The sequence below is a fragment of the Pavona decussata genome, unplaced genomic scaffold (assembly GCF_977016875.1).
Source record: "Pavona decussata unplaced genomic scaffold, jaPavDecu1.1 SCAFFOLD_912, whole genome shotgun sequence".
NCBI classification, from domain to species: domain Eukaryota; kingdom Metazoa; phylum Cnidaria; class Anthozoa; order Scleractinia; family Agariciidae; genus Pavona; species Pavona decussata.
In genome coordinates this window covers 369,614-391,791 of record NW_028145943.1, presented here as the reverse complement: position 1 = coordinate 391,791, position 22,178 = coordinate 369,614, and the positions used below count along the sequence as shown (strand labels likewise).

The 22,178-nt window shown below is 38.9% G+C and overlaps 2 protein-coding genes, 1 long non-coding RNA gene and 2 pseudogenes across 8 annotated transcripts in view; 4 read left to right on the top strand and 1 right to left on the bottom strand.

The window, feature by feature from the left end:
* Window positions 1–22,178, top strand: part of LOC146448493 (pre-mRNA-splicing factor CWC22 homolog) — a 49,693-nt gene extending 27,515 nt beyond the window's left edge. The window contains exons 24-27 of one of the 4 annotated variants that reach the window (XM_085102524.1): window positions 3,642–3,743; window positions 4,294–4,403; window positions 4,874–4,937; window positions 5,125–5,443. In XM_085102524.1, the coding sequence (XP_084958650.1) occupies window positions 3,642–3,743; window positions 4,294–4,403; window positions 4,874–4,937; window positions 5,125–5,185 (337 nt within the window). In that variant the 3' untranslated portion in view covers window positions 5,186–5,443. Of the gene's footprint in view, window positions 1–3,641; window positions 3,744–4,293; window positions 4,404–4,873; window positions 4,938–5,124; window positions 5,444–21,950 lie in introns of those variants that run through there. The other 3 variants (XM_085102522.1, XM_085102521.1, XM_085102520.1) reach the window with 3 other exon arrangements.
* LOC146448497 (uncharacterized) lies at window positions 288–1,409 on the top strand (annotated as a pseudogene).
* On the bottom strand, window positions 6,298–9,811 carry LOC146448496 (E3 ubiquitin-protein ligase TRIM45-like). Its single transcript, XM_085102533.1, has one exon. The coding sequence runs from the start codon at window positions 9,522–9,524 to the stop codon at window positions 7,281–7,283; it is 2,244 nt and encodes a 747-aa protein (XP_084958659.1). The 5' UTR covers window positions 9,525–9,811; the 3' UTR covers window positions 6,298–7,280.
* Window positions 17,191–18,416, top strand: LOC146448495 (uncharacterized; annotated as a pseudogene).
* On the top strand, window positions 19,018–22,178 carry LOC146448494 (uncharacterized). Of its 3 annotated transcripts, none has more exons than XR_014861059.1 (4): window positions 19,018–19,403; window positions 21,053–21,162; window positions 21,598–21,664; window positions 21,840–22,178. It is a non-coding gene; the product is annotated as an uncharacterized LOC146448494 (long non-coding RNA). The 3 variants fall into 3 exon arrangements; XR_014861060.1 differs by having other exon boundaries at window positions 19,018–19,417; XR_014861061.1 differs by having other exon boundaries at window positions 19,018–19,422.

The following is a 22,178-nucleotide window of genomic DNA, read 5'->3' as shown; positions in this document are numbered from 1 at the left end:
AAAACTATAGACAATTATTATTATTATTTGTTTCTGAGGACAGACAGATATTTCTGATGACAGACAGATATTTTAAGGTTTAATTTGAAATGACATCAAATTCGCGTGATATCTTCTCCTTTAAAAGAGTCGATGCCAATCAGATATGAAATTATGAGTCGTTGGTGGTAGCATGCTTAGCACGTGTTAAGCAACACCACTACACAAGGAAAAAATAAAATATCACGTTGGCTCCAGACAAAACTAAGGAGTCTTTGAATGTAAATACGCTCGGAAAGAGCTTTGGTCATTCTGTTTCAAGCAGGAATAGACGAAGGATCAAACCTTGGTGTACGCGCGGTTTCTTTTAAAGGGAGAACAGCTCGTCAACATTTATTTTTGCATCATTTTGATTAAGCTACATTGGAAGGAATTTGACAACAAATGGAGAGGCGTTTGCGTTCTGTCAAGACTTCCTTTCTCACTGTAATGGAACAGTTTGTGCAAACGTAACGGTTGATTTGATGGACAGCACAGTTTTGATCCCGATGAAGCTGATCGATTTGCCAGTGAAAGATTTGATTCCACAAACGAAAAGTAATACCGGTAATAACTTCCTGCTGAACAACATGAGCATGCGTGCTTTCTATTTCATGGTGAAAGCGATGAGAATTAAATTATCGCAAGGGTATGGTGGCAACGGAGAGACATATGTCCCGCTGGAACGAGAAATCCAAGATTCTTGTCACCGATTAAATCAGCTCGCATTCGTCGCAAGGTACATCAAAACTTCCATAATTAACCTCGGCCCGAATCAAGAGCTGCCATCCTTCCAAGAATTTCAAAACAGAGCGCAGTTTCACTCAGAAAATTGTCTGCTCGGAGCGCTGAAGAAATTCACTGACGAGGAAGAATCCTTGGAGAAGTCCGTCATGTTTCCCAGTCTTCTGAAAGATCACCGTGTGAGCGAGGACATGCCGCAATTTAACGAAGAAATTCAGACCCTTTACGATGTTTTCATGTTTCTGAAGGAACTGAATGCAGAACTGTTGTCGGGGTCGAGGAATTTCGAGCTGCCAGATGCTAAGCTGCAGCACAAATTATCCGAGTTGTTTCAGACATTTGTTCAGTATACAGTAATGGCTCGAAATCTTGCTACCCGATATGAAGAAGAGGTGAGATGCTTTTGACTTTTAGAGTAATGATGGAGCCCGTCACTCGTGGGGCACTCTTATGAGTTGCTTTACGTACTGATTGATTTGAACTGAACACTTTCTAGTAAGGATTAAACTGGTTAAAAGTACCCGAAAATATATCTCGTAGCGCTATTAAGGGGTTATTTCGTTAGTTTACTAGTATTGTTCAGAAAAATATTCCGGTTTAAAAACTGTCTCTGTATTTTAAAAATAATGTTTTATGGCAAAAAAATGCATCTTGCGGATTTATAAAAACTCACGGCACTAATATGGAAAAAGCTCATTATTGATTAATGGTATTAAAATTGTTGAACAAGAATAAAGATGTTTGTTAGGTACTCATATAATATGATGAATTGTTTGTTGTTTTAAGGAGTTTTCATATTACTATCCCCTCGCAGTTTTTATCACACTGCAGAATTACGTAATAGTCTTCAGGTTAATTACATAATAATCCAAACTCCAGTGGTAATTTGTACATCTTGTTCCCCGGCTGAAATAGTGGCCGCAGTTATGTAATGCGTATTCTACTACTTTATTTGTAGAAGTCTTGTTCTAAATAATTAGACACTAAGGCGAATTGCACGTACAATTGTCGCTTCGAACACGCTCGGGGAACCCCCAAAACATCCGCACCGGCGTGACACACACCGTCGCTTAGAGCAGAGAGCAAAGAGGCTTAAAATCTAAAACGAAGCCTTGAATGATGAAAGTTTGAATGCATGGAACTTCCGTTACTTTTACTGTTGGATATGAAAAATAATAATAATAATAATAATGATAATAATAATAATAATAATAATAATAATAATAATAATAATAATAATAATAATAATGATGATGATGATGATGATGATGATGATGACGATGATGAATGATGATGATGATGATGATGATGATGATGATGATGATGATGCTGATGATGATGATGATACTAAAAAGATTTATAAAGCAGTTTAGAGCACAGGTCTGTAGCGATGATGGGGGGTGGGGGGGAGGGGGCTGTTTTCCTGAGCTTTAAAATGGCATCTCGTCTCCAGCTCGCTATTCCCTGGACTACGAACACATGAAAAGTCGAGGTGACAAAAGAGAAAAAAAACAGAAACTAAGAAACTAAGCTAACATACCAAGAAGTCACGAAGCTAGCGTGAGTAAAGAACACTTGGAGTCCAAGTAAATGAGCGACAACAAGAAAAAGAAACAAAATAAAAGACGAGATATTTTTACTGAAGAATAGGGTTGCTGGTTGTACTTAGTAGTTAGCAGACGCGTGCACACGAGGTGTGTTACTTAAGTCAGATCACTCGCACGTGATCCACAAAGTTGACTTCAAATGGTTTTCACGTGTGTCGAAAGCCAAGGTTTAGTCTAGTTTTCTTTTGTTTATTCTTCTAGCAGTTTAGTTGTTCTAGATCTCTCAGGCATTGAAGGAGAAAGGAAAGAAAGTTGGTTATTTGGGTTGCCCTGTCGGACCTCCAGCCTGATGTGGTAACAAATCTCTTGTGAGATTTTCCTTTAATTTTTATTTTCGAGTAACTCACGTTTGCAGCGCCTGTCGCTTTCATAAGCTGTCCGGTTATCTCCTGACACATTTTTGCAAAGAATTGGTTCCTTGAGTGACGGAAAGATGAAGTCATACAATAGCTTATGAGATCAAGCCATCTATGCATAAGAATGTGTATTTTTGTCTTTTTTGGACAAAATAAAATAAGTAGGAAATTGTTTGGTGCATTACACCGCACATATCTAGTATGAAAAATGCTCAGTAATCCATCAAAATTGGACGGATGAATACTAACATTCTTTATCAGATGATACAACATTAATGGTATCGAATAAATGCCTAATATTGAGGGGGAACTGTATCCTAAATTAGGGACCATTACATCAATCCATTATTAAAATCAGTTCAATCTCCCTGGGGGGCATAAGGTGGGGGGGGGGGGGGGGAATGCGACATTAACGGCTTTTTTTATTTTGTTTTTGACACGACTAAAGGTCAAAACTTAGAAAAACAAATCGAGATCATTTCTGCACTGTTGTTGTGTCTTCTCTGATATCCGTCCTCTATTTTCAGCCAATGTTTAACCTTGGAAGTCTCTGTATCGAAATGGATAATTATTCTCCTCACCATGCATTACTCATATATTTCTTGTCATAGTTGTTGGGAGAATTTGCTTAAACATCTAGACATTCTGTCTTTGATGGTCATTTCATTTCGATTCTTTATTCTCATGCGTGCAATCAAAAGTATAGATTTTACGGGAGAAGTAATATCTATTGTAGGCTGTTTACCAATCAGGCCGCCTTATCTATTGTTATGCTATTACTGATTTAAGCATCGCATTGTACTTAGTTAGACAGACTTATTTTTAATTTCTAATCATGTAAAATAGATTAACCTTCGCCATTTTGGGGTAGAAAACAAAACAAAATTATTAGGATAATTTTTTTTATTAATTCCAGGTTTCTTGCGGAGTATTTTGAAGGAATTTTTCCTCGCGATAATCCACGTAACACGCGCATCTCCATCAACTTCTTCACCTCTATTGGACTGGGAGGAGTCACGTTTGATCCAAACTCAGTCGTTTTAGTCAATTAGTTACTACAGCAACGGACATTACATTTACTATTGGCTATCCTAAAAAACAGACTGAAGTTGATGATCAAAAATTGAATAGTGATGTTGGCTGTCGGACATGCGTAACACGTACGTGTATTCATCAAAGTTTTTGTCGCATCGCAGCTCTGTATGCAAGTTGATATTTCTAAGCCTTTCTGCAACTTTTTTTTCGCCTTCCTCTTTGGCAAGGGCTACGTCTTCGCGTACCTGTTTGACACAGGAAAAGCAGTAGTGCAAATGAATTAAACTTGCGTACAAGAATGTGGGTAGATTCGGTACAAACGAGCCAGCTTTTTCTAGCTTTTTGCTGATCGCTTTCTGTACCCGAAGCAAAAACAAACTTCTAGTAATCCGAGTTTGCCTCTTAAAATTCTAATATTCAATAGTTGTAATCTGAATGTTGTTTAACTCCGAAAATCCTCATGCTTAGCGTCTGTCATCACTTAGTATTTTACTTGGAAATCCAGATTCAAAATTACTTGCTTCCTTTCGCAGCGATGAGCTAAGAGAACATCTGAAGAACGCTCCAAAAATGATTATGGCGCAGCAGATGGCTGGGGCGAGTGACAGTGACTCAGATTCTTCGAACGATAGCAGCAGCGAAGGTTTGTGGGAAAAGTTTGATAAAGAACAAGAATAAAATTTTAAGTGGTGTTTTTGTAAACTAATTGGATTGTGGAAGTAGTGAAAGACAAATCATGAATGACGTGGCATTTATTTGCTGTAAAATTCATTGAATTAGATATTTTTGACCAAATATTTTTCATTTTATTGTTTTGAGGAGACTTCATACTTTTGTGGGCTCTTATCTCGTTTTGCATAAGCTCTTTTAGCCGCAGCAATATCGCCATATTTTTGTGCCGTCGCGCGCTGGCATGTTACTGTGCTTCGTGGATGTGGGCACAAGACCGCGGTTAAACATGAATAGTTACGCCATAACTTCTGCAAACTTTCGAGTTCTTTTGCAAACGGTTACCTTAGTAAATCCATGCCTTGGATGTGGAGTGTTTATTTTATCCCACTGTCTGGTGTTTATTGGTGATCGAGAAACATAGTGTGCGTTTTCTCTCTACAGACAGCTCAAGCTCTGAAGAATCGTCGGAATCTTCCGAAGAATCTTCGGACGATGATCGGAAGAGGTCAGTGAATATGCTTTTCATATTGGGTGTCTTTGTTTTCATTTGAATTAAGGGCTGCAGATGATATAGATTTGATCTGATAATAGTATTAATTGATCTGCATGTTCTTTAGCTCGAGATGCAAGTAATCCTTTGACGTTTTTGTTTGTTTGTTTGTTTGTTTGTTTGTTTGTTTGTCTGTGTTCAGGCATAAAAAGAAGCGAGCGCACAAGAAAAAAGAGACAAGAAAACAAAAGAAAAGACGGTGAAGCTATTGCTCTAAGAAAACCTGAATGTAAATTTAAACACTTACGTCAAGTGCCAAGAGTTCCACGTCAATACCAAACTGGAGAAGCTGTACTCCCAGAATAGCTCATGTAGTTCCTGGTTTTGTGACCTTGGCAAAATGACGGGGAAGGATTTGCAAACAAGCATTTCTATTATATAGTATGAAATTGTTCAAATGGAGCTTAGTTTCATCGTACTTCTGCTGACAAATGTAAATAAAATCCATTTACCAGTTTTAATCCTTGATTCTTGAGTTATGTGAGTGATCCCTGGAGTAGAATTACTTCGTATTACTTCCAAGTTTTTCCAAACACTCAAATGAGCCAAAAGTCCTCCTTCCCCCTCCCCCCTCCTCCCCATGCGCTCTCTTTCTCTTTGTTTCTATTTTGTCTGGGGATGGGTAGTCGTCACGGAACCTGGAGAGAAGAGTTGCGTGACGTCCCTTATAGCGGCTTCGTACGGGAGACTAGGGGATGGCAATTTGCTCCCACATTTGCTGGCATGATGCCTTGTGGGTTGGAATCACTCAAGCTATCAATGTGTATTGGGAATTGTAGAATGACACGTCTTGGATAAAAATTCATCGCACACGGAGTAGTTAGAATTTCCTGCTGGGATACAGAGCTCATCCGAAGCAACACTAGTGGACCTCACTTATTGAATTTAGGGTAAGAAACAAGAAGCATAAATATAGATATATCTGGATGTCCGTATAAACAACTGTACCTGAGGTCTTACTCAGAACAGAGGGCACAGTTTTTTCCAGTACGGACAGACCGGTAGGTCGGTGAACGTCTTTATCTTTTCCGCAGATCTTGCTACAAACACGCAACGAATCCCCCCGGGTTCTCGGTCAAGATAACATAAATTCCTTCCGTTGCCAGCACCAATCAGATTGCATGATTTGAAGAATTCCGTCCGCTTGCTAGCCTCGTACACAGACGTTTTTTGGCTCGTCACGCCACGCATTCTTACCCACGAGTGTCACGTCACGCACTCCTCCCCACAAGTGACATGACGAGCTAAAGAACGTCGGCACAGGAGGCTACTCGTTTAGTGCAAACTAAGGAAAAAAACAACAACAAAAACAAAGTAATGCATACACAAGCTTATTATTTTGTTTGACCTAAGAAACTAGTTTTACAGTATCAATTCGTAAATTTTTAAAGATCATTATCTATCACATTATTTCTACAGACGATTGTACCAATGGTATAACATGGCACTTACTTTCTGATTAATATGCACACCTATGTTTATGTATAATCATAGGTGAGAAATTTTAACAAATGCTATAAATTGTTTGCTTTTTCCACGAAAATTACACAAGTAATTACCAGATATTTAAAAACTATACTTAAGGATTATCCTTTAAAATTATTAGCCCTAAGAATAGTACATGTGTTTCACGATCGAGTATCTGTGAAACTAAAGGTATTGTTTGTGCAAAGGTGAAGTTTGTATTGAGGCGTACAAAGGGATTGACAATGGCTCTTCCACCAATAACTTCATTTTCCAGCCAACACTGTACCATGTGTTTGGCTCAGTAACAAGTAATACCAGAAGCAAGCTGTAAACCTTGCTTAAATACTAACCTTTACAAAAACGTACTAAAAATCACATTAAAATATGTTTTTTAAAATGATGATTTCGACATAATATGACAAGGCAGAAATTTAGTAATAAAATATAATAGCAACAAAAGCGAAGTTACCCTTCCATGAATACAAAACATACAATAAAATAGCAGAGAAGTAACCTGAAAGCTATGTTAATACAACTAAATGCATCAGGCCCCGAGTGTTATTAGGAACTAATTAGTGAAAATTATTCCTTACATAATTCTTTCTTGTATTAATTTTCTGTTTTCTAATCCTTAATATATTAATCCTTCATTAACGGCTCCTTTTTTCTCAACTTTTTTAAAGGCTGAACTCATACAAAATATTTTCACAGCTTTCCAAACTCTTGTTTATCGTAAAAGTCGTGTTAATAGAGACGGACTCTGATCAAGCTCAGAATCAAAATATCATTGAAGAAACTTATTCTTCTTGATATTCAGGTAAAGGAATATTTTCACTCGAATATTTGAATGCGATGATTACTCTTATCACACACAACAGTTTGGTTGTTACTTAGAAATGCTACAGAAAACGGGTTATTAAATTCTCCAACGTTGCTACCCTTTGTACCAAACTTGCCAACAAACTTACCATTCAGTTCAAAGACTTGTATTCTGTGATTACCCCAATCACAAACCATCAGTAGTCCTGACTTAGTCACTGACAAAAAACGTGGATAATTAAACTCCCCATCCCCTCCCCCCTGCTTACCAAACTTGTACTTATACTCACCCTCCCTACTGAAGACTTTTATGCTATGATCAGTATAGTCTGACACTATGAGATATTCTTCACATTGAACACAATGGACAGGAAAACTAAAAGAACCAGGCCCACCTATCTTCATTAGAAAATTGCCATCAGGGGAAAAGATCTTAATCAGTTTGTTACCTGAATCAGCAACAATAATATTACCCTGACTATCCAAGGATAAATCCCTTGGTTTGGAGAGCTGACTATCAAGGCTTCCTTTCCCACCAAACATACCCACGTACCTACCCTCCCCACTGAAAATCTGCACTCTATCGTTCTCACTGTCTGCTACAAAAATCTTTCCATCCTTATCAAAGGCTATTCCAATAGGACTTTGAAATTCCCCCTGATTACTACCTTTGCGACCAAAGGATCTTATAAAATCACCATTACTGTTGAAGATTTGAACCCTGTGGTTCAACTGGTCAGCTACTGCTATTTCATCCCTGTTACTCACTGCCACCCCCCGAGGATAGTGAAACATTCCAATATCCGAACCTTGTTTTCCAAATGACAAAACAGGTTCGACATGAAATGGTTTTACTATCACAGAAAAAGGACTATCACGAACATGTTTCCCGTTTACCTTAATTGACAATTTACAGCTACCTTGAACTTTAGGAGAATAGCTAATGTTGTAGATTCCATCTTTTTTATCATCTATTTGCACTTTGGTCACGCATTCTCGTCCATGCTCGTCTCTCATCTCTACCGTTACATTGTCACGCTTATCATAACACTGTCTTTTGTTAGCGTTTCTTGTGGTCAAATTGAATTGAGCTTCACGCCCAACAGTTCCTTCTCTGAGTCCTTTGCCTTCAGCGATGGATTCATTTGCTTTTATTGGGGACAATATTTCCAAGAATCCAATTTCTTCGCTATTGATGACGTTCTCAATCTTTTGGTTTTCCACGAAAACTACAGTTGGCAGATATTCAGGGTCACGGGAAACATGCTTGGCTTGCTCTACTTCTTCCAAAATTGCTGTCAATGATTTTTTCAGCTGAACGACCTCGGCGTTTATACTTCGTGTTAACAGTTTATCAGCTTTTTCCAGCGATGATTCGATCAAAGTTATTTTCTGCTGAATCTCAGTCTTTGTCCTTGCAACACTTTCACCCGACTTCCTTGTTTCGTTTTCCACCGCAGCGAGAATATTTTGTCTCTTCGCTTGAATTGTTTTGATCAAGTCATCAGTAAAGCTGTCGACATTCCTTTTAACGTTTTCGCTTTGTTCAATCAGTTCAGCGTATTCTTGATCAAGTTGAGTAACTAAGTTCATGTATGCCTGTAAGTTTTGTCTTTGTTCTTGTATAAGAGCTGTCATCTCGATCTTTTGAGCCTCGGCTTCTTCTCCGATTAATTTCAATGTGTGTCCTCCATGATCCAAAGTGACGCAAGTTTGGCAAACTGCTGTTTCGCATTCCTTACAGAAATACTTCAGCTCTTCTTTCTGATGTTCTTGTCTTGAACAAAACACGGGTCGCTTCAATACATCCTCATAGTCCTTGTCTTGGAACTCTTTCACTGCAAGAACACGATGATCTTTGTTGTTTCGCATCATGTTGTGTCCAATTAGGCACTGTTCACAGTAAAACATGCAACACTGAAAGCAGTACGAAGCCTCGGAGCTTTTCTTGTCGCAGTTTCCACACGTTACTTGGGTTGTGTTGCATTCTTTTATGGCCAGCACATCGATCAAGCCGTTCAGATAAAAGCTGGTCGGAAGATCCTTCAGATCGCCGCTTGCAGGCACTCTGCTGAGGGTTTGGCACTTCGGACATCTGAATGCATTTTGACCGCCACTCGTCTGATGCCAGTGTTTCAAACAATGCAGACAGAAACTGTGTAAACAGGGAAGTTGCCTGGGATCCTTAAATAAGTCCGAACACACCGGACAAGACACTTCTTCGCGGAGATTGTAAAACAACGTTCGGATATCCATGTTGTTTTCGCACACAAACGAGGAGTGACCCTTGCGGCAGTCTTTACCACACAATGGAGTCCTGTGATTTTCTATCTTTAGCTTTTCTAAGAATCTTAAGCGTATGAGCCAATCACAGAACGCTTTTTTAAGAGGCTGTTGATGGTTTGGTTTTGGTTTCTGATTCCCAGGAATGTGCTCTTGGTGCGGCAAGGTTTTGTTTGCAAAGAAGTAATGCCAATCAAAAACAGAAAAAGGTCAATGAAGTGAACTTTATTATTAAAGCTTCTTTTATAAAGCCGTCAAACTACAGGGACAATTATAAATATTGTCAATATAACAAATGGGGTGGTACACCCTACTTAGAAATTGGTTTTAATTTAATACTAGAAAAAAAGTGAATTCTCTTCTTTTCTTTTCGGCTCTTCGACCCTATCATAGAAAGCTATTGTAAGACATTGTTGACTGTTTCCTTCTATAGTTGTTCTTACAACAGAAGTCTACTGTCACTGAACTGGTGTGTGTTTATTGAACTGACGGTGTGGTTATTGAACTTTTGATTTTTCGTTGGCCCCAACCCCCCCCCCCCCCCCCCTCCCCTTTCTCTCTTCCTACATGTCCAAATGAATAAAAATCACTTCACCTATAGTTATTCTTACAATTGAGGTCTACTGTCACTGAACTGATGTGCGTTTTTTGAACTGTTTTTGTGGTTATTGAACTCATTTGAAACAAGAAGCAGTTTTCAGCTTATACTCGGGCCATATTTGACTGCGTGGTGCGTAAGCCCACGATCTTTTAGCAGTGATAACTTCCAGCATCGCTGACTCTCCAAAATCGATAGAAATAGAAGGAGATATACACCCAGGAAAAAAATAGTTCAGGCTCCAGAAATGATTCATCGTTTTATTGCTACAGCTCTGTTTCGTATGATCAGGAGCTGACCACACTCATCACGCAACTTCAATGAATGACTGTAAAGTATATAAAGTGATAAAAAACTGGTGATTTAAAGCAAGCAGCTGCTAGGCGATAAAATACAATTCCACGTGCCGTGAGAGAGTTCACGTGCCATGATACAAACGGTTACGTTACGTTATACAAGAGGTTTTGGGTACGTATCTATTTATATGAGGGCATGGATTTATGAAATCAATCGAACTGGTGATTTAAAACAAGCGTTTGCTGGGCGATAAATTACTAATGCTCGTGGCGTGAAACAATTCACGTGCCATGATGCAAACGGTTACTTTACGCTTTTCGAGAGGTTTTGGGTACATATCTATTTTGGACTTAGTAATTCATCAGTTGCGTTTGTTCAGGCTACTAAGATCTTTTCTATGGAAATAAACGTTTCGTGAAGACACAGGTTACATTTCTTGTTAATGTTATTATCGGGTTTGAACTTTTTGAGTACTTTCCATTTGTAATTAGAAATGTTTTGTTTGCGTCCGTCAGGGTCCATATATTGTTCAGATAGTTCCGTTGCATTGCGTCTGTTGGCGTTTCGGAAGAATGTGTTGTGCCAGTCCCACGTACGATTCAGTTGTTCAGTTACCGTCGTTCGCTTGGAGGCATTTACCATCAAGTGGGCATTCTGCTTTCTTCCTGCAGTTGCAGCTCGGGTCATGATTTTGGTTTGGGGTTGTTGCTACATTTGAGAGTATCTGTTTTTTTATGTGATGCGATGATGGTTTTCATGTTTGGCATGCATGAGTAGCTGAGTTTTAGTGTGTGTCTGTTAAAGATCTTGTTTATTGGGTGGTTCTTGGGGAAGCATTTGTCGACGATGGATAAAAATTTCTGTACAATTGACAATTTCTAATTCTCCTATTTAGTATACACTGACATAAACACTCTAATATCAACTTATCCATGTAAGCTCAAATTCTTTTACTCAGATGTATCAACGATATGAAACATGATTTAGCCAAACAAAGCTCCATGAACAGGCTAGGGCACAAATTAAAGAAATTTGTCGACAAAACGGTTTCCTTCTTGAACAAATTCAAAAACTGATGACAAAATTGCAAGTACGTTCGCATGATTTTGTCGTGCGTGATGTATTCCTTGGCCCACTAATTTTTTTGCACGTGCCTTGTTTCGCGTTTCGTAATAAAAACGCTCCGCGCAGGAATCAAACACGAGAATTGTCATCGCAGGACTGAGTGTGACACGATAGCGATCGCGTCATCGATTACATCTCTATAAAGTCAAATTGGAAAATAAAGTCAAAGCTAGTCAAAAACGGTCTCTCTTTTCCCCTCTTCCTCAGTGTGCACTTGCGATCGATCGTTCGATTCGACATGACCATTCTTCTTCTGTAAAACATTCGCGTTGCTTACGGTGAGGTCTGCATTCGAATCTTTGGAATTCTTTGAATATCCTGAGCATTCTGCAGCGTTTTGCAAGGGTCCCGAAGAAAGCTGCAAAACGTCACTCACTTTTCTGTTTCGATTTCGCATTCGCGTTTTCGATACCCACCATCTACATCATGCAGAGTTAAATTCATGAGCGTGCTGCTCGTGCGACAAACCTTCCAAAGGTTCATGATTTCTTGCCGGCTGTCACCCTCGCTAATCAGACGAAACGGAATGCACCATGTTCAAGCTACCTCCTCTTCTCTTATGCTATATCCACTTGCTTTAATCCTTACGTTTTAGCTTTCTTCGCCACTCGACATGCTATCATTGCCTTCACCTTTTTGTTCTAACGACTCCAGAACCCTCCCTGCGCTAAGGGAAGCGTTCACGAACGCTTCACAACCGACGCCAAATGTTTTGATTCGAAAGAATAGTGACTCACAGAATACATCGGGGAAAGGGAGGGGGGAGCTTAGGAAGCGAAAAAAATGAGGGAGTTCGGGACCCTCCCCTCCCCTCCTCTTCCCCGATTACTTAACTAGGCGCCTCACGGCCCGAGTACTAAGAACGCGAAGAATTTGATAACGCCACCGAAAACTTTACTCGTGCCACTCGAGTACAAAAAACGAGACCGAGAACAATAACTCGTGGCCCGAAGTCTTATCTCTCGGCCCATCGCGACCCCAAAGAGAAAAAAGAATTTGATAATGCTACCGAAACCTTAACTCGGTCCGCCTTACGGCCCGAGTAAAAAACTGCTGATTGAATCCATATGCTGGGCTATTCTGGTATATGGCAACTACAGTATGTCTTTCCCTGAAACTGCCCGCTGTGCGCCAGATCTGTCAGTCCATTGTCTCATACAATGGTTTTATCGTAGAAGGTCATTGCACTTGTGCGCCAGGTATCCCTTTGAGTTACTTGTAAAAACAGAGAGGGGTGTTTCCGGGCGGGGTATCATAGTTGTTAAACTCTTACTGTGTTTTGTTTTTTGTTTGACTTACTAATATAATTACACCCTTGAAGGTCCACAGCTCCATAAAAGTTAACAATCTTTACCATTGTTGTCCCAGTAGCACTGTCAATTTCTTAAAAGATGCCGGTTTTCTGGTTACATATTATGATGTAGTTTACTAAAACTGACAAAACTGATGTCATGCATAAATAAATTAATTGCCGTTTACTCGTACAGTCGTTGTTTTCACACTTGAGTTCTTTCAGGGCTTTAAAGTGAATATATATTTAGCAACATAAACTTAATAAGACACTTTGCATTTCCGCTCCTAGTTCATATCTAATTGCTCATTATAAATTTATTTTTGTCATAAGTTTCGCTATGCCGGGAGGGAGATAGTTAGAGCGCGCTACCAATCTGTATCACGTCCTAAAAGTTGGGATGATCTGGGCACTAGTTTGATGGCGATGTGGTTTGAACTGAATTCGCGCGTACAGATAAATTAAGCGAGCTTAATTTTTCACGGTTTTGTCGCTTGTTTCTTTACGTGTTTAAATCGTTCTTCCTAAGACTTTAGTTTCTTGTTACAAAAACTGCTTTTCAAGTCAACTGAACTGATAAATAAGGAGGTAAGACTTTACTCAAGCTGTATCAGATGGCGAATTGATGTGCTGCATTTGATTTAATATATACCAGTTAATTGAAGAAGCGGCTCTAAATCTTCGTGAAACGGACTATTCAGGTACAAAATAATCATTAATTTTGTCAATGAATTGAAATCTGAAACTGCATAGAATGATAGTTGTCAGCTCAGGCACGTAGGGCCAGCTGTGGTGCCGCAGTTTGAAACGTGTGGTAGAGAATGACAGACCTTCTGAGCAGACGAAGCTTTGTTTTGCTTTTGTCAATCTATGTTGTTTCTTGATTTTCTTTTTGGTGAGCTCACTAAAATTCGTGCGTAAGATTTTCAATATTTACTTAACGTTAAGGTAATTTGAACTAAAGCTACATCGCTTCTCACTCGTTCCGAAAAGTTAAGCGCTTTTAAGTTTGCATTAGAATATCAGAAAATCAATCCCTATAAACGCTTATGACTGCAAACAAAAGAGCTGTCCACTCGGCCGTTCAGCTGTTCATCTACTTTCGCCGGTTCGTTCACTCGGTTTCTCGTTCGCTCTTTTTCGCCGATGTGCGTTCGATGGACCGTTTGATCGTTAACTTGGTCATTCGGCTATCCGTTTGCTCGCTCGGTTCTTCGTTCGCTAGGGTTTCCGCTGGTTCGTTCGTTTGCGCTTCGGGTTTTTTCAGTTTTTGCTCCATTGGTCTGATGCACAAGCGAGACAGAAGAGCAGTAAGAGCAGCCAAGTACAGGAAGTACTTACATAATTAGACAGCTGATGCTAAACATGATTACAATGACAAGCAATGGATAAATGGACAATGGATTTTTAAACACGTCCGTGGAAGCCTGTTACCATTATATGTGAATATATAGTTTCTATTTCGTTTATTCCTACTTTCTGCCTGCCCTAAATATGGACCTCGCCTCCGTAAGGCCCTCACCCCTCTCCTCCTACTTGTGGCAAGAAAATAAAAAACCACTCGTTCTATAGTTGTTCTTACAACTGAAGTCTACTGTCACTGAACTGGTGTGTGTTTATTGAACTGATGGTGTGGTTATTGAACTTTTGATTTTTCATTGACCCCGAAACCCCCCCCCCCCCTCCCCCTCCCCTTCCTCTCTTCCTACATGTCCAAATGAATAAAAAACACTTCACCTATAGTTATTCTTACAATTGAGGTCTATTGTCACTGAACTGATGTGTGTTTTTTGAGCTGTTTGTGTGGTTATTGCACTCATTTGAAAAAAAAGTTCTACAGGGACAATTATAAATATTATCAATATAACAAATGCGGTAAGACACACTACTTAAAAATTGGTTTTAATTTAATATTAAAAAAAAGTTAATTCTCTTCTTTTCTTTTCGACCCTATCATAGAAAGCTGTTGTAAGACGTTGTTGACTGTTTCGTTTTGGTTTCTGATTCCCAGGCATGTGTTCTTGGCTCGCCAAGGTTTTGTTTGATGTTACAAAGTCATGCAAATCAGGAAGGGATGAAATACGAATACGTAGTCGATAAAATGGGGTTAATGAATTGAACTGTGAAGCTACCGCGATAATTAGAAGTAATGTAAATAAAGAACTTTTTCGACGAAGCCCACTAGAAGAGAAGGTTTGAACATTTTTAATTCACTTTTCTTTTCCTGGATTTTCTCGGCAGTATACAAGTTTCACCACACATTGAAGTGTTGTGTGCCAATCTCAGTGCTTTTTTTTTTTTTAAAGGCTGTTTATTGTTGTTGTTGTTGTTGTTTTTTTTTTTTGGTCTCTGATTCCTTGGAATGTTTTCTTATCGCACTTAGTTTAAGCTTGATAAGAGCTGTAAATTAAACACAGAGAAAAATAATGCGCATTAATTCAATACTTTGAAGTATGTTATTTAAAGCCCCTTATATCATCACTTGCAAGATCGTGCAAAAAAGCTACTTATTCGCAACCTCGTTCCCAGGGTCTCTCCTCTTCACCCTGAGACGTGAAGAGAATTGACCTGGAAACAAGGTTGACTAATTCGCTCCTTCGTTCCTTCGGGAACGGTGGAACATAAGTAATAGGGTACTGAAATCTTCACTTCTTTCAATCTAAACTTTCACAGAACCTAATTTACATGTAAGGTCAAGCTCTATTTTCTCTTGGTAAAGTGCTCCCGCAAAAAGGGACTGAAATAAGAATCGTCACAGATTGCTTCTGAAATTGGGACTAATGGTAGTTCATAGGAAGCGGACTCAAAATTGACTTTGTAATAATTACCACTGATGACTGAAAAGAGTAGGGGAGGGGTTGGAAGGAAAACTTCTTGTTAGCATAAAAGGTCGCCACCGGTGACCGTCACGCCCTCCAAACGCCTCCAAGTATTGTTTCATGGAACGGACAGTACAGCAGGGAACAATTCAAGATTTATATACTATTGAATCAGCCATATTTTTACATAGGATCATTGTAATGACCTGTTATATCAAAGGAACAAAGTAAGTTAATGTGTAAAAGCGAGATGTAACGTACAATATGAAAATATTGTTCCAGGCGAGGACACGAACCACGGTCTCCTGCATTCAAGGAAGACGTGATAACCACTACACTACAGGCGAACTTACACTGACAGTGAACGAAATACCACATATGCAGCTTATTCCCTATTATATCACTCTTTAAGTGATGTTTAAAACACGAATAGGTGTGTTTTATCGGGATTTAAAACCACGAGGCGTAGCCGGGTGGTTTTAGACCCGATGAAACACGTGCAGCGAGTTTTTTGAACGGCTTCAAAAATATTCCTGGAAAAGCGTGTGTCGAGAGAGTTCATAACAATGATGCTTTTGTGAACGTTGGAAATTAGCATACGAGAAAAACATTTTTACACCGCATACTTATAAGGAGGAGGTTTTATCGGGTTTCAAAACCACTGCATGTGATGTTTTATCGACCATTTGATAGGTCAATGGGCTTATGAATTATTAATGTCCTTTTGGAGATTACTCAACGTTGCATGCACCAATAAGAATACAATATCAGGTTTTATCACAATAGTGACATGGGTGTTATGCATTTTTTACGATCAAGGTTTTTAAAATAGATATTCTCGCATAGTAAGCGATAGAAAATCTGGAGGAACAGCGATGATGAGCGTTCGTCAGAAATCGAACACAGTTGGCAAATATGAAACAAAAGGGGAAATGTCATGGATTATTATTTTTTTTTTTTTTGACTCTTTTGGTAAAAATAGTGAAGTAACACCTTCACGTAGCTGAAAAATAATTCTAGAATAACGAGAGGAAAGAAATCAACTCAATTCTTGAAAGGAATAACCCGTCATCTAATCTAGCGCATTTTGGAAACAAAAACGCGAAAACTTGAAAAACATTAGCCGAACATTTTTCAAGTTTCAAACCAATATTCCCAACCTACTGTATGACTTTGTGCAGTGTGTCTCGCCAGAACAAAACTATAACGGGCAACTGTTTTTTTTATTATTATTATTATATTTTTGTCTTTGTTTCTGATGGCAGACAAACATTTTTGGGTTTTGAAATGACATCAAATTCGCGTGATACTTCTCCAGTTTAAAAGAGTCCGGATGCCAACAATATGAAATTATGAGTCGATGGCGGTAGCATGTTTAGCACGTGTTAAGCAACACCACCACACGAGGGAAAAATAAAATGTCACGTTGACTCCAGACAAAACTAAGGAGGCTTTGAATGTAAATAAACGGCTCGGAAAGAGCTTTGATCATTTGGTTTCAAGCAGGAATAGACGAAGGGTCTAACCTTAGTGTACGCACGAGATTGTTTAAGGGAGAACAGCTCAAAAACATTCATTTTTGCATCAGTTAGATTGAGCTACATTGGAAGGAATTTGACAACAAATGGAGAGGCGTTTGAATTCTGCCAAGTCTTCCTTTCTCGCTGTAATGGAACAGTTTGTGCAAACGGTTGATTTGATGGACAGCACAGTTTTGATCCCGATGAAGCTGATCAATTTGCCAGTGAAATATTTGATTCCACAAACGAAAAGAAGTACCGGTAATAACTTCCTGCTGAACAACATGAGCATGCGTGCTTTCTATTTCATGGTAAAAGCGATGAGAATTAAATTGTCGCAAGGATATGGTGGTAATGGGGAGACCTATGTCCCGCTGGAACGAGAAATCCAAGATTTTTGTCACCGATTAAATCAGCTCGCATTCGTCGCGAGGTACATCAAAACTTCCATAATTAACCTCGGCCCGAATCAAGAGCTGCCATCCTTCCAAAAATTTCAAAACAGAGCGCAGTTGCTTTCGGAGAATTGTCTGCTCGGAGCGCTGAGGAAATTCACCGACGAGGTGGAATCCTTGGAGAAGTCTGTCATGTTTCCCAGTCTTCTGAACTGAGACCATCGTGTGAGCGAGGATATGCCACAGTTTAACGAAGAAATTCAGACCCTTTACGATGTTTTCATGTTTCTGAAGGAACTGAACGCGGAACTGTTGTCGGGGTCGAGGAATTTCGAGCTGCCAGATGCTAAGCTGCAGCACAAATTACGGGAATTGTTTCAGACATTTGTTCAGTACACAGTAATGGCTCGAAATCTTGCTACCCGCTATTAAGAAGAGGTGAGATGCTTTTGACTTTTAGAGTTACGATCGATGGAGCCCGTCACTCGTGGAGAACCTTTTGAGGTGCTTTTCGCACCGATTGATTTGAAACGCTCAGTCAAGAAAGGATTAAGTATTAAAAGTACCCGAAAATATATCTCGTAGCCGTATTAAGGGGTAATTTCTTTTGTTTACTAGTGTTGTTCAGAATAATATTCCGGCTTTAAAGAAGTGTCTGTATTTAAAAAAAAATGTTTTATGTAAAGAAAATGCATCTTGCGGATTTATAAAAAATTAAGGGCAAAAATGTGGAAAAAGGTCATTTGTGATTAATGGTAAATTGTTGATCAAAAATAAAGATATGAAATAAATGTGACTGAATAAAGATGTTTGTCAAGTACTTTTTAATATGATGAATTGTTTGCTGTTTAAAGGAGTTCATACTATCCTCTCGCAGTTTTTATCACCCTGCAGAATTACGTAACACTTTTCAGGTTAATTACGTAATAATCCAAACTCCAGTGATACTTTGTACACCTTTTTCCCCGGCTGAAATAGTGGCCGCAGTTATGTAATGCGTATTCTAATACTTTACTTCTAGAAGTCTTGTTCTAAATAATAAGACTCTATGGCGAATTGCACGCACAACTGTCGCTTCGAACACGCTTGGGGAACCTTAAAACTGATCCCCACAAACACACACCGTCGCTTATAGCTTATCCGCTGCAAATAGAGTTCACTTTTCTTGCCAAAAGAAGAGTGAATAAGCTCAATTGTGACTTTAGAAGATAGCATTGTAGGTAAAATTGTTGCAAAATCCGAATGATTTGGGCGCCCAAAAAAAAATCACGACCATGATAAACTTAAAAAAGGAAAAAGCACATTGCTTATCATCACTCTAGGCGGGGGGGGCCTGTTATCCTGAGCCTTAAAATGGCATCTCGTCTCCAACTCGCCATTCCCTGGACTACGAATACATGAAAAGTCGAGGTGATAAAAGAGAAAAAACGGAAGCTAACATACCAAGAAGTCACGGAGCTAGGCTGAGGAATGAACACTTGGAGTCCAAGTAAATGAGCGACAACAAGAAAAAGAAACAATAAAATAAAAGACGAGATATTTTTACTGAAGAATAGGGTTGCTGGTTGTACTTAGTAGTTAGCAGACGCGTGCACACGAGGTGTGTTACTTAAGTCAGATCACTCGCACGTGATCCACAAAGTTGACTTCAAATGGTTTTCACGTGCGTCGAAAGCCAAGGTTTAGTCTAGTTTTCTTTTGTTTATTCTTCTAGCAGTTTAGTTGTTCTAGATCTCTCAGGCATTGAAGGAGAAAGGAAAGAAAGTTGGTTATTTGGGTTGCCCTGTCGGACCTCCAGCCTGATGTGGTAACAAATCTCTTGTGAGGTTTTCCTTTAATTTTTATTTTCAAGTAACTCACGTTTGCAGCGCCTGTCGCTTTCATAAGCTGTGTTATCTACTGACACATTTTGGCAAAGAATCGGTTCCTTGAGTTACGGAAAGATGAAGTCATACAATAGCTTATGAGATCAAGCCATCTATGCATAAGAATGTGTTTTTTTGTCTTTTTTGGACAAAATAAAATAAGTAAGAAATTGTTTGGTGCATTACACCGCACATATCTAGTATGAAAAATGCTCAGTAATCCACCAAAATTGGACGGATGAATACTAACATTCTTTATCAGATGATACAACATTAATGGTATCGAATAAATGCCTAATCATCGAGGAACAAGCCATGGTCATTTGGTGCAGTTGTGGGGGAACTGTATCCCAGATTAGGGACCATTACATCAATCCATTATTAAAATCAGCTCAATCTCCCTGGGGGGCATAGGGTGGGGGGGGGGAATGCGACATTAACGGCTTTTTTTATTTTGTTTTTGACACGACTAAAGGTCAAAACTTAGAAAACAAATCGAGATCATTTCTGCACTGTTGTTGTGTCTTCTCTGATATCCGTTCTCTATTTTCTGCCAATTTTTAACCTTGGAAGTCTCTGTATCGAAATGGATAATTATTCTCCTCACCATTACTTATATATTTCTTGTCATAGTTGTTGGGAGAATTTGCTTAAACATCTAGACATTCTGTCTTTGATGGTCATTTCATTTCGATTCTTTATTCTCATGCGTGCAATCAAAAGTATAGATTTTACAGGAGAAGTAATATCTATTGTAGGCTATTGTCAGGCCGCCTTATCTATTCTTATGCTATTACTGATTTAAGCATCGCATTGTACTTAGTTAGACAGACTTATTTTTAATTTCTAATCATGTAAAATAGATTAACTTTCGCCATTTTGAGGTAGAAAACGAAACAAAATTATTAGGATAATTTTTTTATTAATTCCAGGTTTCTTGCGGAGTATTTTGAAGGAATTTTTCCTCGCGATAATCCACGTAACACGCGCTTCTCCATCAACTTCTTCACCTCTATTGGACTGCGAGGAGTCACGCTTGATCCAAACTCAGCTCGTTTTAGTCAATTAGTTACTACAGCAATGGACATTACATTTACTATTGGCTATCCAAAAAAAACAGACTGAATTGAAGTTGATGATCAAAAATTGAATAGTGATGTTGGCTGTCGGACATGCGTAACACGTACGTTTATTCTTCAAAGTTTTTGTCGCATCGCAGCTCTGTATGCAAGTTGATATTTCTAAGCCTTTCTGCAACTTATTTTTTGCCTTTCTCTTTGGCAAGGGCTACGTCTTCGCGTACCTGTTTGACACAGAAAAAGCAGTAGTGCAAATGAATTAAACTTGCGCACAAGAATGTGGGTAGATTCGGTACAAACGAGCCAGCTTTTTCTAGCTTTTTGCTGATCGCTTTCTGTTCCCGAAGCAAAAACAAACTGCTTGTAATCCGAGTTTGGCTCTGAAAATTCTAATATTCAATAGTTGTAATCTGAATGTTGTTAAACTCCGAAAATCCCCATGCTTAGCGTCTGTCATCACTTAGTATTTTACTTGGAAATCCAGATTCAAAATGACTTGCTTCCTTTCGCAGCGATGAGCTAAGAGAACGTCTGAAGAACGCTCCAAAAATGATTATGGCGCAGCAGAGGGCTGGGGCGAGTGACAGTGACTCGGATTCTTCGAACGATAGCAGCAGTGAGGGTTTGTGTGAAAAGTTTGATAAAGAATAAGTAGAAATTTTTAAGCGATGTTTTTGTAAACTAACTGGATTGTGGAAGTAGTGAAAGACAAATCTGTAAAATTCATTGAATTAGATATTTTTGACCAAATATTTTTCATTTTATTGTTTTGAGGAGACTTCATACTTTTGTGGGCTCTAAACTCGTTTTATATGAGCTCTTTTAGCCGCAGCAATATCGCCATATTTTTGTACCGTCGCGCGCTGGCATGTTAGTGTGCTTCGTGGATGTGGGCAGTTAAACATGAATAGTTACGCCATAACTTCTGCAACTTTCGAGTTCTTTTGCAATCGGTTACCTTAGTAAATCCAAGCCTTAATTGAGGAGTGTTTATTTTAACGCACTTTCTGCTTTTTATTGGTTCCCTAGCAACATTGAGTGCCTTTTCTCTTTACAGACAGCTCAAGCTCTGAAGAATCGTCGGAATCGTCTGAGGAATCTTCGGACGATGATCGGAAGAGAAGGTCAGTGAACATGCTTTTCATGTTGAGTCTCTTTGTTTTCATTTGAATTAAGGGCTGAAGATGATGTATATTTGATCTGATAATAGTATTAATTGATCTGCACGTTCTTTAGCTCGTGATGCAAATCATCCTTTGACGTTTTTGCTTGTTTGTTTGTTTGTTTGTCTGTGTTCAGGAATAAAAAGAAGCGAGCACACAAGAAGCAAGAGACAAGAAAACAAAAGAAAAGGCGGTGAAGCTATGGCTTTAAGAAAACCTGAATTTGAATTTAAACACTTACGTCTAGTGCCAAGAGTTCCTCGTCAACAACTAAGTGAAGCAACTGTACTTCCCAGAATAGCTCATGTAGTTCCTGATTTTTTGACCTTGTCAAAATGATGGGAAGGGATTTGCAAACAAGATTTAAACCCACAGGTTTACATATTTCTTATATAGTTTGGAACTGATCAAATGGAACTAAGTTTCATTGTACTTCTGCTGACAAATGTAAATAAAATCCATTTACCAGTTTTAA

Excerpts from the sequence above, each read along its gene's own strand:
- LOC146448496 (XM_085102533.1), bottom strand. The coding sequence starts at position 9,524 with ATGGATATCCGAACGTTGTTTTACAATCTCCGCGAAGAAGTGTCTTGT.